Source organism: Oncorhynchus masou, chromosome 18 (genome assembly GCF_036934945.1).
Source record: "Oncorhynchus masou masou isolate Uvic2021 chromosome 18, UVic_Omas_1.1, whole genome shotgun sequence".
NCBI lineage: Eukaryota > Metazoa > Chordata > Actinopteri > Salmoniformes > Salmonidae > Oncorhynchus > Oncorhynchus masou.
Window position 1 is genome coordinate 4,063,429 of NC_088229.1, and position 17,500 is coordinate 4,080,928.

General features: G+C 46.2%; 1 protein-coding gene across 1 annotated transcript in view; it reads right to left on the minus strand.

Annotated features, from left to right (window-relative positions):
• Positions 1 to 17,500, minus strand: part of cacna1fb (calcium channel, voltage-dependent, L type, alpha 1F subunit) — a 184,695-nt gene that overhangs the window by 30,311 nt on the left and 136,884 nt on the right. Inside the window, exons 33-38 of the mRNA XM_064922017.1 lie at positions 11,204 to 11,332; positions 8,187 to 8,252; positions 7,834 to 7,925; positions 6,851 to 6,900; positions 6,661 to 6,770; positions 3,898 to 4,025 (exon numbers count right to left, since the gene is read on the minus strand). Coding sequence (XP_064778089.1) covers positions 3,898 to 4,025; positions 6,661 to 6,770; positions 6,851 to 6,900; positions 7,834 to 7,925; positions 8,187 to 8,252; positions 11,204 to 11,332 — 575 coding nt within the window. The remainder of the gene's footprint in view (positions 1 to 3,897; positions 4,026 to 6,660; positions 6,771 to 6,850; positions 6,901 to 7,833; positions 7,926 to 8,186; positions 8,253 to 11,203; positions 11,333 to 17,500) is intronic.

Below are 17,500 nucleotides of genomic sequence, written 5' to 3' on the forward strand. Positions count from 1 at the left end.
CATCTTTATAGACTGTGACGTTTCTACATCTTTATAGACTGATGTTTCTACATCTTCATAGACTGTGACATTTCTACATCTTTATAGACTGACGTTTCTACATCTTTATAGACTGTGACGTTTCTACATCTTTATAGACTGTGACGTTTCTACATCTTTATAGACTGATGTTTCTACATCTTTATAGACTGATGTTTCTACATCTTTATAGACTGTGACGTTTCTACATCTTTATAGACTGATGTTTCTACATCTTTATAGACTGTGACGTTTCTACATCTTTATAGACTGATGTTTCTACATCTTTATAGACTGTGACGTTTCTACATCTTTATAGACTGATGTTTCTACATCTTTATAGACTGTGACGTTTCTACATCTTTATAGACTGATGTTTCTACATCTTCATAGACTGTGACATTTCTACATCTTTATAGACTGACGTTTCTACATCTTTATAGACTGTGACGTTTCTACATCTTTATAGACTGATGTTTCTACATCTTTATAGACTGACGTTTCTACATCTTTATAGACTGATGTTTCTACATCTTTATAGACTGATGTTTCTACATCTTTATAGACTGATGTTTCTATATCTTTATAGACTGTGATGTTTCTATATCTTTAAGGACTGTGACGTTTCTATATCTTTATAGACTGATGTTTCTATATCTTTATAGACTGATGTTTCTACATCTTCATAGACTGTGACATTTCTACATCTTTATAGACTGTGATGTTTCTATATCTTTATAGACTGTGACGTTTCTACATCTTTATAGACTGACGTTTCTACATCTTTATAGACTGTGACGTTTCTACATCTTTATAGACTGATGTTTCTATATCTTTATAGACTGTGAGACATCTTTATAGACTGTTTCTACATCTTTATAGACTGATGTTTCTACATCTTTATAGACTGATGTTTCTACATAATAGACTGATGTTTCTATATCTTTATAGACTGATGTTTCTACATCTTCATAGACGTTTCTACATCTTTATAGACTGATGTTTCTATATCTTTATATAGACTGATGTTTCTACATCTTTATAGACTGTGACATTTCTACATCTTTATAGACTGTGATGTTTCTACATCTTTATAGACTGTGACGTTTCTACATCTTTATAGACTGATGTTTCTACATCTTTATAGACTGATGTTTCTACATCTTTATAGACATCTTTATAGACTGATGTTTCTACATCTTTATAGACTGATTTTCTATATCTTTATAGACTGTTTCTACATCTTTATAGACTGTTTCTACATCTTTATAGACTGATGTTTCTATATCTTTATAGACTGTGTTTCTATATCTTTATAGACTGATGTTTCTATATCTTTATAGACTGTCTATATCTTTATAGACTGATTTTCTACATCTTTATAGACTGTGACGTTTACATCTTTATAGACTGTGACGTTTCTACATCTTTATAGACTGACGTTTCTACATCTTTATAGACTGTGACGTTTCTACATCTTTATAGACTGATGTTTCTATATCTTTATAGACTGTGATGTTTCTATATCTTTAAGGACTGTGACGTTTCTATATCTTTATAGACTGATGTTTCTACATCTTCATAGACTGTGACATTTCTACATCTTTATAGACTGTGACGTTTCTTCATCTTTATAGACTGATGTTTCTACATCTTTATAGACTGTGACGTTTCTACATCTTTATAGACTGTGACGTTTCTACATCTTTATAGACTGATGTTTCTACATCTTTATAGACTGATGTTTCTACATCTTTATAGACTGATGTTTCTACATCTTTATAGACTGATGTTTCTACATCTTTATAGACTGATGTTTCTATATCTTTATAGACTGATGTTTCTATATCTTTATAGACTGTGACGTTTCTACATCTTTATAGACTGATGTTTCTATATCTTTATAGACTGATGTTTCTATATCTTTATAGACTGTGACGTTTCTACATCTTTATAGACTGTGACGTTTCTACATCTTTATAGACTGATGTTTCTATATCTTTATAGACTGTGATGTTTCTATATCTTTATAGACTGTGACGTTTCTATATCTTTATAGACTGATGTTTCTACATCTTCATAGACTGTGACATTTCTACATCTTTATAGACTGTGATGTTTCTATATCTTTATAGACTGTGACGTTTCTTCATCTTTATAGACTGATGTTTCTACATCTTTATAGACTGATGTTTCTACATCTTTATAGACTGTGACGTTTCTACATCTTTATAGACTGTGACGTTTCTATATCTTTATAGACTGATGTTTCTACATCTTTATAGACTGTGACGTTTCTACATCTTTATAGACTGTGACGTTTCTATATCTTTATAGACTGATGTTTCTACATCTTTATAGACTGACGTTTCTACATCTTTATAGACTGATGTTTCTACATCTTTATAGACTGATGTTTCTACATCTTTATAGACTGTGACGTTTCTACATCTTTATAGACTGATGTTTCTACGTCTTTATAGACTGTGACGTTTCTACATCTTTATAGACTGATGTTTCTACGTCTTTATCGACTGAGACGTTTCTACATCACATCACATAAGGAGTTGAACTGCTAGGCTACCTGCCGCCCACACCCTGTATTCATGGACAGCGGCTACCGTTCTCATTTTAGATGACATTGAATAAAACAAATATTGAAGGTCCCCTATTGAGGGGATCCTACTAAGTGGTTAATACCAGCCCTGAGGAACAACAGTGGATTATTAACGTCGTATTTACATATGACTTCAAATAATGAGACAACGAGAGGGAGAAAAGAGAGGGAGGAAAGAGAGGGAGGAAAGAGAGGGAGAAAAGAGAGGGAGGAAAGAGAGGGAGGAAAGAGAGGGAGAAAAGAGAGAGAGAAAAGAGAGAGAGAAAAGAGAGGGAGGAAAGAGAGGGAGGAAAGAGAGAGAGAAAAGAGAGAGAGAAAAGAGAGGGAGGAAAGAGAGGGAGGAAAGAGAGAAAGAAACAGAAAGAGAAAGAGAAAATGGAGAGAGAAAAGAGAGGGAGAAAATGGAGAGAGAAAAGAGAGGGAGAAAAGAGAGGGAGAAAAGAGAGGGAGGAAAGAGAGAGAGAAAAGAGAGAGAGAAAAGAGAGAGAGAAAAGAGAGAGAGAAAAGAGAGGGAGGAAAGAGAGAAAGAAACAGAAAGAGAAAGAGAAAATTGAGAGAGAAAAGAGAGGGAGAAAATGGAGAGAGAAAAGAGAGGGAGAAAAGAGAGGGAGGAAAGAGAGGGAGGAAAGAGAGGGAGGAAAGAGAGAGAGGAAAGAGAGAGAGAAAAGAGAGGGAGGAAAGAGAGAGAGGAAAGAGAGAAAGAAACAGAAAGAGAAAGAGAAAATGGAGAGAGAAAAGAGAGGGAGAAAATGGAGAGAGAAAAGAGAGGGAGAAAAGAGAGGGAGAAAAGAGAGGGAGGAAATAGAGAGAGAAACAGAGAAAGAGAAAGAGAAGAGAGGGAGAAAAGAAAGGGAGAAAATAGAGAGAGAAAAGAGAGGGAGAAAATAGAGAGAGAAAATAGAGGGAGAAAATAGAGAGAGAAAATAGAGAGAGAAAAGAGAGGGAGAAAATAGAGAGAGAAAAGAGAGGGAGAAAAGAGAGGGAGAAAAGAGAGGGAGAAAATAGAGAGAAACAGAGAAAGAGAAAGAGAGAGAGGGGAGGAGGGGGACAGAGGAAAGAGAGATGGATAGACCGAGATATAGAGTCAGAGTGAGACAGTGACAGAGACAGTGAGAGAGCGAGACAGTGAGAGAGTGAGAGAGAGCTAGAGAGAGACAGAGAGCGACAGAGAGTGTGAGTGAGAGAGTGAGAGTGAGTGAGTGAGAGAGCGAGAGAGACAGAGAGTGTGAGTGAGAGAGAGATAAAGAGGAAAGTATCCTCACTTGGCCTCAGGGTCGTACTCCGACCAGATCCTCTTGAACTCATCCAGGTGATGAGGCCCCAGAATGGACCAATCACGGGTTAGATAGTCAAAGTTGTCCATGATGACAGCAACAAACAGGTTGATAATCTAATACAGAAAGACAGCGAGAGAAAGAGAGAGATTTCCTCTTACAATGTGACAAATAAGCAGACATACAAGCAAAGTGGGGCGGCAGCGTAGCCTAGTGGTTAGAGTGTAGGGGCGGCAGGTAGCCTAGTGGTTAGAGTGTAGGGGCGGCAGGTAGCCTAGTGGTTAGAGTGTAGGGGCGGCAGGTAGCCTAGTGGTTAGAGTGTAGTGGCGGCAGGTAGCCTAGTGGTTAGAGTGAAGGGGAGGCAGGTAGCCTAGTGGTTAGAGTGTAGAGGTGGCAGGGAGCCTAGTGGTTAGAGTGTAGGGGCGGCAGGTAGCCTAGTGGTTAGAGTGTAGGGGAGGCAGGTAGCCTAGTGGTTAGAGTGTAGGGGCGGCAGGTAGCCTAGTGGTTCGAGTGTAGGGGCGGCAGGTAGCCTAGTGGTTAGACTGTAGGGGCGGCAGGTAGCCTAGTGGTTAGAGTGTAGGGGCGGCAGGTAGCCTAGTGGTTAGAGTGTAGTGGCGGCAGGTAGCCTAGTGGTTAGAGTGAAGGGGAGGCAGGTAGCCTAGTGGTTAGAGTGTAGGGGAGGCAGGTAGCCTAGTGGTTAGAGTGTAGGGGAGGCAGGTAGCCTAGTGGTTAGAGTGTAGTGGCGGCAGGTAGCCTAGTGGTTAGAGTGTAGGGGCGGCAGGTAGCATAGTGGTTAGAGTGTAGTGGCGGCAGGTAGCCTAGTGGTTCGAGTGTAGGGGCGGCAGGTAGCCTAGTGGTTCGAGTGTAGGGGAGGCAGGTAGCCTAGTGGTTAGAGTGTAGGGGAGGCAGGTAGCCTAGTGGTTAGAGTGTAGGGGCGGCAGGTAGCCTAGTGGTTAGAGTGTAGTGGCGGCAGGTAGCCTAGTGGTTAGAGTGTAGGGGCGGCAGGTAGCCTAGTGGTTAGAGTGTAGGGGCGGCAGGTAACCTAGTGGTTAGAGTGTAGGGGAGGCAGGTAGCCTAGTGGTTAGAGTGTAGGGGCGGCAAGTAGCCTAGTGGTTAGAGTGTAGGGGCGGCAGGTAGCCTAGTGGTTAGAGTGTAGGGGCGGCAGGTAGCCTAGTGGTTAGAGTGTAGGGGCGGCAGGTAGCCTAGTGGTTAGAGTGTAGTGGCGGCAGGTAGCCTAGTGGTTAGAGTGTAGGGGCGGCAGGTAGCCTAGTGGTTAGAGTGTAGGGGCGGCAGGTAACCTAGTGGTTAGAGTGTAGGGGAGGCAGGTAGCCTAGTGGTTCGAGTGTAGTGGCGGCAGGTAGCCTAGTGGTTAGAGTGTAGGGGAGGCAGGTAGCCTAGTGGTTAGAGTGTAGAGGTGGCAGGGTAGCCTAGTGGTTAGAGTGTAGAGGTGGCAGGGTAGCCTAGTGGTTAGAGTGTAGAGGCGGCAAGGTAGCCTCGTGGTCAGAGCGTTGGACTAGTAACCAAAAGGTTGCAAGATCGAATCCCCTGAGCTGACAAGGTAAAAATCTGTCATTCTGCCTCTGAACAAGGCAGTTAACCCGCTGTTCCTAGGCCGTCATTGAAAATAACACTTGCCTAGTAAATTAAAATTAAAATGTACTTCCACAATATGATACATAACGTAAAGTCCCTCAGGATTCTCAGCTGGTGGGTTGTGGGAAGTATTGAATTGGTGTCTGAGAATGTAATAACAATAATATATATTATTAAAAATACTCTGGTCTGAAGTTAAACGACTTAGACCAGGTAGAAAGTGTATAGAAATTATGATAACTTGAATTTTCAAAATAATTTAATCTCTGAAAATGTTTCTTCAATCACAGTATTTTCCATGTACTGTGTGGTTGATTTAGTGTCTCAAACCAGGTGAGTTCATTAACATTCTAGTAGCAGTGCTATGTTGGTTGATTAAGTGTCTCAAACCAGGTGAGTTCATTAACATTCTAGTAGCAGTGCTATGTTGGTTGATTAAGTGTCTCAAACCAGGTGAGTTCATTAAGATTCTAGTAGCAGTGCTATGTTGGTTGATTAAGTGTCTCAAACCAGGTGAGTTCATTAACATTCTAGTAGCAGTGCTATGTTGGTTGATTTAGTGTCTCAAACCAGGTGAGTTTATTAACATTCTAGTAGCAGTGCTATGTTGGTTGATTAAGTGTCTCAAACCAGGTGAGTTCATTAACATTCTAGTAGCAGTGCTATGTTGGTTGATTTAGTGTCTCAAACCAGGTGAGTTTATTAACATTCTAGTAGCAGTGCTATGTTGGTTGATTAAGTGTCTCAAACCAGGTGAGTTCATTAACATTCTAGTAGCAGTGCTATGTTGGTTGATTTAGTGTCTCAAACCAAGTGAGTTCATTAACATTCTAGTAGCAGTGCTATGTTTAGTGTGAGTTCATTCACATTCTTCATCAAGAATATGGGCAAAATGCTATTATTGACAATGAAATAGGTCATATATTTTACCAGCAACATAGCATTCAAAATAGTTTTCCAGATTGTATTTTGGCGATTCTTTTTCGCAATGTGAATATTGAGTTGCGACTTAGGCAACCTGGTTCAATTTGGGTCGCGAGGCAAAACCAGTTGAGAACCACGGTCTTAGGAAACAGCCTTTAAAGTCTCCCTCTCCTCCCACCCCCTACCTTCCCACTACTCCCTGCTCCCCCCTCCCTCCTCCTTGTCTCCCCTCACCAGGAAAGCACACAGCATGAAGAAGCTGATGAAGTAGACTATAGCGAAGTTGCTTCCACAGGTGAACTCTTCGCCAGGCAGGTAGTCTGACTCTGGGTCACACCGTTTACCTGGTAGACAGAGAGAGAGTCAGACAGGCAGGCAGACAGACAGACAGACAGACAGACAGACAGACAGAGAGAGTGCTTACCTGGCAGACTGGCTAGCATGATCTCCTGCCACGCCTCCCCTGTAGCACACCTGGACAGAGACAGAGAGACAGGGAGACAGGGAGACAGAGGGACAGGGAGACAGGGAGAGACAGAGACACAGAGAGACAGGGAGACAGGGAGACAGAGAGACAGGGAGACAGAGAGAGACAGAGAGAGACAGGGAGACAGGGAGACAGGGAGACAGGGAGACAGGGTCACAGGGAGACAGGGAGACAGAGAGACAGAGAGACAGAGAGACAGAGGGACAGAGGGACAGAGAGACAGATGTTAGCTCCAACTGGCTCCAACTGAGGTGGATCAATCAATGGACAAGCAGAAAAGCAGCAGTCCTGCTGAATAGAGTCAGTTCAGCCTGAGGAAACGGCTCACCTGCATAGAGTCAGTTCAGCTTGAGGAAACGGCTCACCTGAATAGAGTCAGTTCAGCCTGAGGAAACGGCTCACCTGCATAGAGTCAGTTCAGCTTGAGGAAACGGCTCACCTGCATAGAGTCAGTTCAGCTTGAGGAAACGGCTCACCTGAATAGAGTCAGTTCAGCCTGAGGAAACGGCTCACCTGCATAGAGTCAGTTCAGCTTGAGGAAACGGCTCACCTGCATAGAGTCAGTTCAGCTTGAGGAAACGGCTCACCTGCATAGAGTCAGTTCAGCTTGAGGAAACGGCTCACCTGCATAGAGTCAGTTCAGCTTGAGGAAACGGTTCACCTGAATAGAGCCAGTACAGCCTGAGGAAACGGCTCACCTGAATAGAGCCAGTACAGCCTGAGGAAACGGCTCACCTGAATAGAGCCAGTACAGCCTGAGGAAACGGCTCACCTGAATAGAGCCAGTACAGCCTGAGGAAACGGCTCACCTGAATAGAGCCAGTACAGCCTGAGGAAACGGCTCACCTGAATAGAGCCAGTACAGCCTGAGGAAACGGCTCACCTGAATAGAGCCAGTACAGCCCGAGGAAACGGCTCACCTGAATAGAGCCAGTACAGCCTGAGGAAACGTCTGAAAATTGTTGTTCCTGTTGATCTGAGTGTAGTCCTGCATGGCTATCTTCCCAAACGTCTGGAGAGAGAGACACAGAGAGAGAGAGAGATGGAGAGAAAGATGGATAGATATCGAGAGAGAGAGAGATGGATAGATGTGGAGAGAGAGAGAGAGAGAGAGAGAGAGAGAGAGAGAGAGAGAGAGAGAGAGAGATAGATATGGAGAGAAAGAGAGAGAGAGAGAGAGATGGAGACAGATATTGAGAGATATCAAGATGGAGATGGACTCGAGCAAGAAGGCACATCCTCAATTGGTAAAAAACAGACACACAACACCCACCTGCATGCCGATGACGGCATAGATGAAGAAGATCATGGCGATGAGAAGGGCAACGTAGGGCAGGGCCTGAGAGACAGAGGACACAGCTATAGTCAGTATATGAAGGGTTATGTAGGGCAGGGCCTGAGAGACAGAGGACACAGCTATAGTCAGTATATGAAGGGTTATGTAGGACAGGGCCTGAGAGACAGAGGACACAGCTATAGTCAGTATATGAAGGGTTATGTAGGGCAGGGCCTGAGAGACAGAGGACACAGCTATAGTCAGTATATGAAGGGTTATGTAGGGTAGAGCCTGAGAGACAGAGGACACAGCTATAGTCAGTATATGAAGGGTTATGTAGGGTAGGGCCTGAGAGACAGAGGACACAGCTATAGTCAGTATATGAAGGGTTATGTAGGGCAGGGCGAACATTCTAAAATTGAAAAGGAACAGATTTACTGCTAACTAACCTTTATTGCATTGTCTGTGAAAGAGAGGACTCGGCTCTACCTATTTTACTGGCTTGTGACCCACTGACACCATCCCCGGTTAGAGGGGAATTAGGCTGCCCAAGAGGTAGTGGAGAGGTAGTGGAATTTTAATGGAATGGTAGTGGAGAGGTAGTGGAGAGGTAGTGGAATTTTAATGGAATGGTAGTGGAGAGGTAGTGGAGAGGTAGTGGAATGGTAGTGGAGAGGTAGTGGAGAGGTAGTGGAATGGTAGCAGAGAGGTAGCGGAGAGGTAGTGGAGAGGTAGTGGAGAGGTAGTGGAATTTTAATGGAATGGTAGCAGAGAGGTAGTGGAGAGGTAGTGGAGAGGTAGTGGAATTTTAATGGAAAGTAGTGGAGAGGTAGTGAAGTGTTAGTGAAGAGGTAGTGGAGAGGTAGTGTAAAGGTAGCAGAGAGGTAGTGGAATGATAGTGGAGAGGTAGTGTAAAGGTAGCAGAGAGGTAGTGGAATGGTAGTGGAGAGGTAGTGTAAAGGTAGTGGAGAGGTAGGGGAGAGGTAGGGGAGAGGTAGGGGAGAGGTAGGGGAGAGGTAGGGGAATGGTAGGGGAGAGGTAGGGGAGAGGTAGGGGAGAGGTAGGGGAGAGGTAGGGGAGAGGTAGGGGAGAGGTAGGGGAATGGTAGGGGAGAGGTAGGGGAGAGGTAGGGGAGAGGTAGGGGAGAGGTAGTGGAGAGGTAGTGGAGAGGTAGGGGAGAGGAATCGGAGAGGAATCGGAGAGGTAGTGGAGAGGTAGGGGAGAGGTAGGGGAGAGGTAGGGGAGAGGTAGGGGAGAGGTAGGGGAGAGGTAGGGGAGAGGTAGTGGAGAGGTAGGGGAGAGGTAGGGGAGAGGTAGGGGAGAGGTAGGGGAGAGGTAGTGGAGAGGTAGGGGAGAGGTAGTGGAGAGGTAGTGGAGAGGTAGGGGAGAGGAATCGGAGAGGAATCGGAGAGGTAGTGGAGAGGTAGGGGAGAGGAATCGGAGAGGTAGGGGAGAGGTAGGGGAGAGGTAGGGGAGAGGAATCGGAGAGGTAGGGGAGAGGTAGGGGAGAGGTAGGGGAGAGGAATCGGAGAGGTAGGGGAGAGGTAGGGGAGAGGTAGGGGAGAGGTAGGGGAGAGGAATCGGAGAGGTAGTGGAGAGGTAGGGGAGAGGAATCGGAGAGGTAGGGGAGAGGTAGGGGAGAGGAATCGGAGAGGTAGTGGAGAGGTAGGGGAGAGGTAGGGGAGAGGTAGGGGAGAGGTAGGGGAGAGGAATCGGAGAGGTAGGGGAGAGGTAGGGGAGAGGTAGGGGAGAGGTAGCGGAGAGGTAGGGGAGAGGTAGCAGAGAGGTAGGGGAGAGGTAGCAGAGAGGTAGGGGAGAGGTAATGGAATTTTAATGGAGAGGGAGTGACACCACTCCTTGTACTGACACCAACACCCTATACTGACACCAACTCCCTGCACGAAATCCCCGACCTGTACTGACACCAACTCCCCGACCTGTACTGACACCAACTCCCCGACCTGTACTGACACCAACTCCCCGACCTGTACTGACACCAACTCCCCGACCTGTACTGACACCAACTCCCCGACCTGTACTGACACCAACTCCCCGACCTGTACTGACACCAACTCCCCGACCTGTACTGACACCAACTCCCCGACCTGTACTGACACCAACTCCCTGTACTGACACCAACTCCCCGACCTGTACTGACACCAACTCCCCGACCTGTACTGACACCAACTCCCCGACCTGTACTGACACCAACTCCCCGACCTGTACTGACACCAACTCCCCGACCTGTACTTACACCAACTCCCCGACCTGTACTGACACCAACTCCCCGACCTGTACTGACACCAACTCCCCGACCTGTACTGACACCAACTCCCTGTAATGACACCAACTCCCCGACCTGTACTGACACCAACTCCCCGACCTGTACTGACACCAACTCCCCGACCTGTACTGACACCAACTCCCTGTAATGACACCAACTCCCCGACCTGTACTGACACCAACTCCCCGACCTGTACTGACACCAACTCCCCGACCTGTACTGACACCAACTCCCCGACCTGTACTGACACCAACTCCCCGACCTGTACTGACACCAACTCCCCGACCTGTACTGACACCAACTCCCCGACCTGTACTGACACCAACTCCCTGTTCTGTCACCTACTCCGTGTTCTGACACCAACTCCCTGCTCTGTATTTATGTATTTATTTATACTGAATGTAAAGTCTGTAGCCATACCTTCACGTCATTGTTGGGGTTTTAGACCTTAATAAGAGAGATAAAATCAACCCAGGTGATTATCCCAGACCAACACCCTGACCTGAATGGAATTATCCCAGACCAACACCCTGACCTGAATGTAATTATCCCAGACCAACACCGTGACCTGAATGTAATTATCCCAGACCAACGCTCTAACCTGAATGGATTCGTCAACTATGACCAGGCCTAATTTATCAGTTATAGGCTGGTAAAGTAGGGCCCAGAGTGTTTCCTGGTCAGATCACATGGTCAGGGAAAAGTCCCGGACCCACTAGTGACCTCTGACCTGGAGGGACTTGACAAAGGTCCAGAGCAGCGTTCGAATTCCCTCCCCCTTGCTCAGCAGTTTGACCAATCGCATCACTCGAAACAGACGGAAGAACGTGATGGACACTCTGGAACTGTCATCAGAGCTCTGGAATGAAGAGAGAGAGAGAGAGACAGAGAGAGATACAGAGAGAGACAGAGACAGAGACAGAGAGAGAGACAGAGAGAGACAGAGACAGAGAGAGAGAGACAGAGAGAGAGAGACAGAGAGAGAGAGAGAGAGAGAGAGACAGAGAGAGACAGAGAGAGACAGAGAGAGACAGAGAGAGACAGAGAGAGACAGAGAGAGAGAGAGAGACAGAGAGACAGAGAGAGACAGAGAGAGAGAAACAGAGAGAGACAGAGAGAGAGAGAGAGACAGAGAGAAACAGAGAGAGACAGAGAGAGACAGAGAGAGACAGAGAGAGAGACAGAGAGAGAGACAGAGAGAGAGACAGAGAGAGAGAGAGAGAAAGATTCAGAGGAAAGAGACACACATTAACATGATAGAGAGGTAAGATACAGTAGTTACATAGATGACAGATACAATGGTTAAAGCTGCAATCCTTAATTTAAACAATGAGGATTGTTCCGCTACCACGCTGAAGGATGTAACCACTCTCAAATTCATAGACAGAACTATGGATGCTCGGACTGACCATCCATTATATCAAATGTATAGTTTTAACCATATTTAGAGGCTAAGCTCATGAGTTATATTCTTCAAGTCCAAAAATGGCTGTAACAACTAAGGATTCTAGCTTTAATGTTAGCTGTTTTCACACCAAAACCTTCAACTCAGGTGTATCGTGAATATAATTATACTTGAAGGAAATATCTTAGATACAAATGTGTTGACAAGCTCAAATCAAATTCTATTTGTCACTTGCGTCCAAATACAACTGGTGTAGACCTTACCGTGAGAAATGCTTACTTACAAGCCCTTTACCAACAATGCAGTTTTAAGAAAATAGAGTGAAGAAAATATTAACCAAAGTAAAAAATAAATAATAATGAGGCTATATACAGGGGATTGGCATTGAGTCAATAGATAATAAACAGCGAATAGGGGATTGGTATTGAGTCAATAGATAATAAACAGCGAATAGGGGATTGGCATTGAGTCAATAGATAATAAACAGTGAATAGGGGATTGGCATTGAGTCAATAGATAATAAACAGCGAATAGGGGATTGGTATTGAGTCAATAGATAATAAACAGCGAATAGGGGATTGGTATTGAGTCAATAGATAATAAACAGCGAATAGGGGGTTGGTATTGAGTCAATAGATAATAAACAGCGAATAGCAGCAGTGGAAAAACAAAGGTGTGTCAATGCAAATAGTCCATTTGATTTATTTGTTCAGCAGTCTTATGTCTTGGGGGCTGTTGCCTTTTGGACCTAGACTTTGGCACTCAGATACAGTTTGACCTGCGGTAGCAGAGACAACCGTCTATGACTTGGGTGGCTGGAGTCTTTGACCATTTTTTGGGACCTTCCTCTGACACCACCTGGTATAGAGGTCCTGGATGACAGGAAGCTTGGCCGTTCGCACTACCCTCTGTAGGAGTTGCCAAACCAGGGCGGTGATGCAACCGGTCAGGATGCTCTCGAATGGTGCCGGCTGTAGAACTTTTTGAGGATCTGAGGACCCATGCCAAATCTTTTCAGTCACCTGAGGGAGAATAGGTTTTGTCATGCCCTCTTCACGACTGTCTTGGTGTGCTTGGACCATGTTAATTTAATGGTGATGTGGACACCAAGGAACTTGAAGCTCTCGACCTGCTCCACTACAGGCCCGTCGATAAGAATGGGAGCATGCTTGTTCCTCTTTTTCCTGTAGTCCACAATCATCTCCTTTGTATTGATCACGTTGAGGGAGAGGTTGTTGTCCTGGTACCACCAGGTCTCTGACCTCCCTATAGGCTGTCTCATCGTTGAGGGAGAGGTTGTTATCCTGGTACCACCAGGTCTCTGACCTCCTCCTTATAGGCTGTCTCATCGTTGAGGGAGAGGTTGTTGTCCTGGCACCACACTGCCAGGTCTCTGACCTCCTCCTTATAGGCTGTGTCATCGTTGAGGGAGAGGTTGTTGTCCTGGCACCACACTGCCAGGTCTCTGACCTCCTCCCTATAGGCTGTCTCATCGTTGAGGGAGAGGTTGTTGTCCTGGCACCACACTGCCAGGTCTCTGACCTCCTCCTTATAGGCTGTGTCATCGTTGAGGGAGAGGTTGTTGTCCTGGCACCACACTGCCAGGTCTCTGACCTCCTCCCTATAGGCTGTCTCATCGTTGAGGGAGAGGTTGTTGTCCTGGCACCACACTGCTAGGTCTCTGACCTCCTCCCTGTAAGCTGTCTCATCGTTGAGGGAGAGGTTGTTGTCCTGGCACCACACTGCTAGGTCTCTGACCTCCTCCCTGTAGGCTGTCTCATCGTTAAGGGAGAGGTTGTTATCACACTGCCAGGTCTCTGACCTCCTCCCTATAGGCTGTCTCATCGTTGTCGGTAATCAGGCCTACCACTGTTGTGTCATCAGCAAATTTAATGATGGTGTTGGAGTTGTGCCTGCCGTGCAGTCGTGAGTTAACAGGAGGGGACTGACCACGCACCCCTGAGGGGCCCTTGTGTTGAGAATCAGTGTGGCGGTTGTGTTGTTAGCTACCCTTACCACCTGGGGGAAGGGAAGTCCAAGATCCAGTTGCAGAGGGAGGTGTTTAGAGGGAGGTGTTTAGTCCCAGGGTCCTTAGCTTATTGATGAGCTTTGAAGGAACTATGGTGTTGAACGCTGAGCTGTAGTCAATGAATAGCATTCTCACATAGGTGTTCATTTTGTCCAGGTGGGAAAGGGCAGTGTGGAGTGCAATAGAGATTGCATCATCTGTGCATCTGTTGGGGAGGGTCTAGGGTTTCTGGGATGATGTTGTTGACGTGAGCCATGACCAGCCTTTCAAAGCACTTCATGACTAGAGACGTGAGTACTATGGGTCGGTAGTCATTTAGGCAGGTTACCTTTGTGTTTTTGGGCACATGGACTATGGTGGTCTGCTTAAAACATGTTGGTATTACAGACTCGAACAGGGAGAGGATGAAAATGTCAGTGAAGACACTTGCCAGTTGGTCAGTGCATGCTTGGAGAATATGTCCCATCTGAACGACTTGATTAGTGTAGTGTCAACAACGCAGCCACTGCCAGCTAGCCTACAAAGTCAACAACGCAGCCACTGCCAGCTAGCCTACTCCAGCAGTACTGTATCATTTCAATCATTTTAGTCAATAAGATTCTTGCTACGTAAGCTTAACTTTCTGAACATTCTAGACGTGTAGTCCACTTGTCATTCCAATCTCCTTTGCATTAGCGTAGCCTCTTCTGTAGCCTGTCAACTATGTGTCTATCTATCCATATTCTCTCCTCTCTGCACAGACCATACAAACGCTCCACACCGCGTGGCCGCGGCCACCCTAATCTGGTGGTCCCAGCGCGCACGACCCACGTGGAGTTCCAGGTCTCCGGTAGCCTCTGGAACTGCCGATCTGCGGCCAACAAGGCAGAGTTCATTTCAGCCTATGCCTCCCTCCAGTCCCTCGACTTCTTGGCACTGACGGAAACATGGATCACCACAGATAACACTGCTACTCCTACTGCTCTCTCTTCGTCCGCCCACGTGTTCTCGCACACCCCGAGAGCTTCTGGTCAGCGGGGTGGTGGCACCGGGATCCTCATCTCTCCCAAGTGGTCATTCTCTCTTTCTCCCCTTACCCATCTGTCTATCGCCTCCTTTGAATTCCATGCTGTCACAGTTACCAGCCCTTTCAAGCTTAAACCTCTTGAAACTCCGCATCCCGGATCCGGGATTGTGACTAAGCCTCAGGCTCATTAGCATAACGCAACGTTAACGATTTCTGAAAATCGCAAATAAAATTAAAATAATGCGTTTGCTCTCAAGCTTAGCCTTTTCTTAACAACACTGTCATCTCAGATTTTCAAAATATGCTTTTGACCATAGAAATTGACTAATTTGTGTAAGAGTATGCAAAGCTAGCATAGCATTTTGTGTAGCATGTAGCACGCAACATTTTCACAAAAGCCAGATAACCAAATAAATAAAATAATTTACCTTTGAAGAGCTTCTGATGTTTTCAATGAGGAGACTCCCAGCCACATACCAAATGCGCAGTGTTTCCTGAAAGCGTCTGTGTGTAGGAGAAATCGTTCCGTTTTCTACATTGCGCCTGGCTACCGAAACGAGCCGAAAATGCAGTCACCTACAACGTGAAACTTTTTCCGGATTAACTACATAATATCGACCGAAACATGGCAAACGTTGTTTGGAATCAATCCTCAAGGTGTTTTTTCACATATCTCTTCATTGACATGCAGTTCATGGAAGCTTGCTTCTCTCTCTGTGCCCCATGGAAAAATACTGGCAGGTGACTTTTGCGCACCAATTTCGGCGCAGGACACCGGGCGGACACGTGGTAAATGTGGTCTCTTATGGTCAATCTTCCAACGATCTGCCTACAAATACGTCACAATGCTGCAGACACCTTGGGGAAACGACAGAAAGGGCAGACTCATTCCTCTTGCGTTCACAGCCATATAAGGAGATCATGAAAGACAGCCTCAAAAATCCTTGTCATTTCCTGGATGCCAAGTCATCTTGGTTTTGCCTGAAGCTCACGTTAAAGGGCACGCACAGGTTAAAGGGCACGCACAGAGAAGATATTTGTATTTCTGGACACGTCAGAGTGTTTTCTTTCGAACAGTAGCAATTATATGCATAGTCGAGCATCTTTTTGTGACAAAATATCTTGTTTAAAACGGGAACGTTTTTCTTCCAAAAATGAAATAGCGCCACCATAAGTGTAAGAGGTTAACATCCTTATCATTTATCGCCCTCCAGGTTCCCTCGGAGAGTTCATCAATGAGCTTGATGCCTTGATAAGCTCCTTTCCTGAGGACGGCTCACCTCTCACAGTCCTGGGCGACTTTAACCTCCCCACGTCTACCTTTGACTCATTCCTCTCTGCCTTCTTCTTTCCACTCCTCTCCTCTTTTGACCTCACCCTCTCACCTTCCCCCTACTCACAAGGCAGGCAATACGCTCGACCTCATCTTTACTAGATGCTGTTCTTCCACTAACCTCATTGCAACTCCCCTCCAAGTCTCCGACCACTACCTTGTATCCTTTTCCCTCTCGCTCTCATCCAACACTTCCCACACTGCCCCTACTCGGATGGTATCGCGCCGTCCCAACCTTCGCTCTCTCTCCCCTGCTACTCTCTCCTCTTCCATCCTATCATCTCTTCCCTCTGCTCATACCTTCTCCAACCTATCTCCTGATTCTGCCTCCTCAACCCTCCTCTCTTCCCTTTCTGCATCCTTTGACTCTCTATGTCCCCTATCCTCCAGGCCGGCTCGGTCCTCCCCTCCCGCTCCGTGGCTCGACGACTCATTGCGAGCTCACAGAACAGTGCTCCGGGCAGCCGAGCGGAAATGGAGGAAAACTCGCCTCCCTGCGGACCTGGCATCCTTTCACTCCCTCCTCTCTACATTTTCCTCCTCTGTCTCTGCTGCTAAAGCCACTTTCTACCACTCTAAATTCCAAGCATCTGCCTCTAACCCTAGGAAGCTCTTTGCCACTTTCTCCTCCCTCCTGAATCCTCCTTCCCCTACCCCCCCTCCTCCCTCTCTGCAGATGACTTCGTCAACCATTTTGAAAAGAAGGTCGACGACATCCGATCCTCGTTTGCTAAGTCAAACGACACCGCTGGTTCTGCTCACACTGCCCTATCCTGTGCTCTGACCTCTTTCTCCCCTCTCTCTCCAGATGAAATCTCGCTTCTTGTGACGGCCGGCCGCCCAACAACCTGCCCGCTTGACCCTATCCCCTCCTCTCTTCTCCAGACCATTTCCGGAGACCTTCTCCCTTACATCACCTAGCTCATCAACTCATCCCTGACCGCTGGCTACGTCCCTTCCGTCTTCAAGAGAGCGAGAGTTGCACCCCTTCTGAAAAAACCTACACTCGATCCCTCCGATGTCAACAACTACAGACCAGTATCCCTTCTTTCTTTTCTCTCCAAAACTCTTGAACGTGCCGTCCTTGGCCAGCTCTCCCGCTATCTCTCTCAGAATGACCTTCTTGATCCAAATCAGTCAGGTTTCAAGACTAGTCATTCAACTGAGACTGCTCTTCTCTGTATCATGGAGGCGCTCCGCACTGCTAAAGCTAACTCTCTCTCCTCTGCTCTCATCCTTCTAGACCTATCGGCT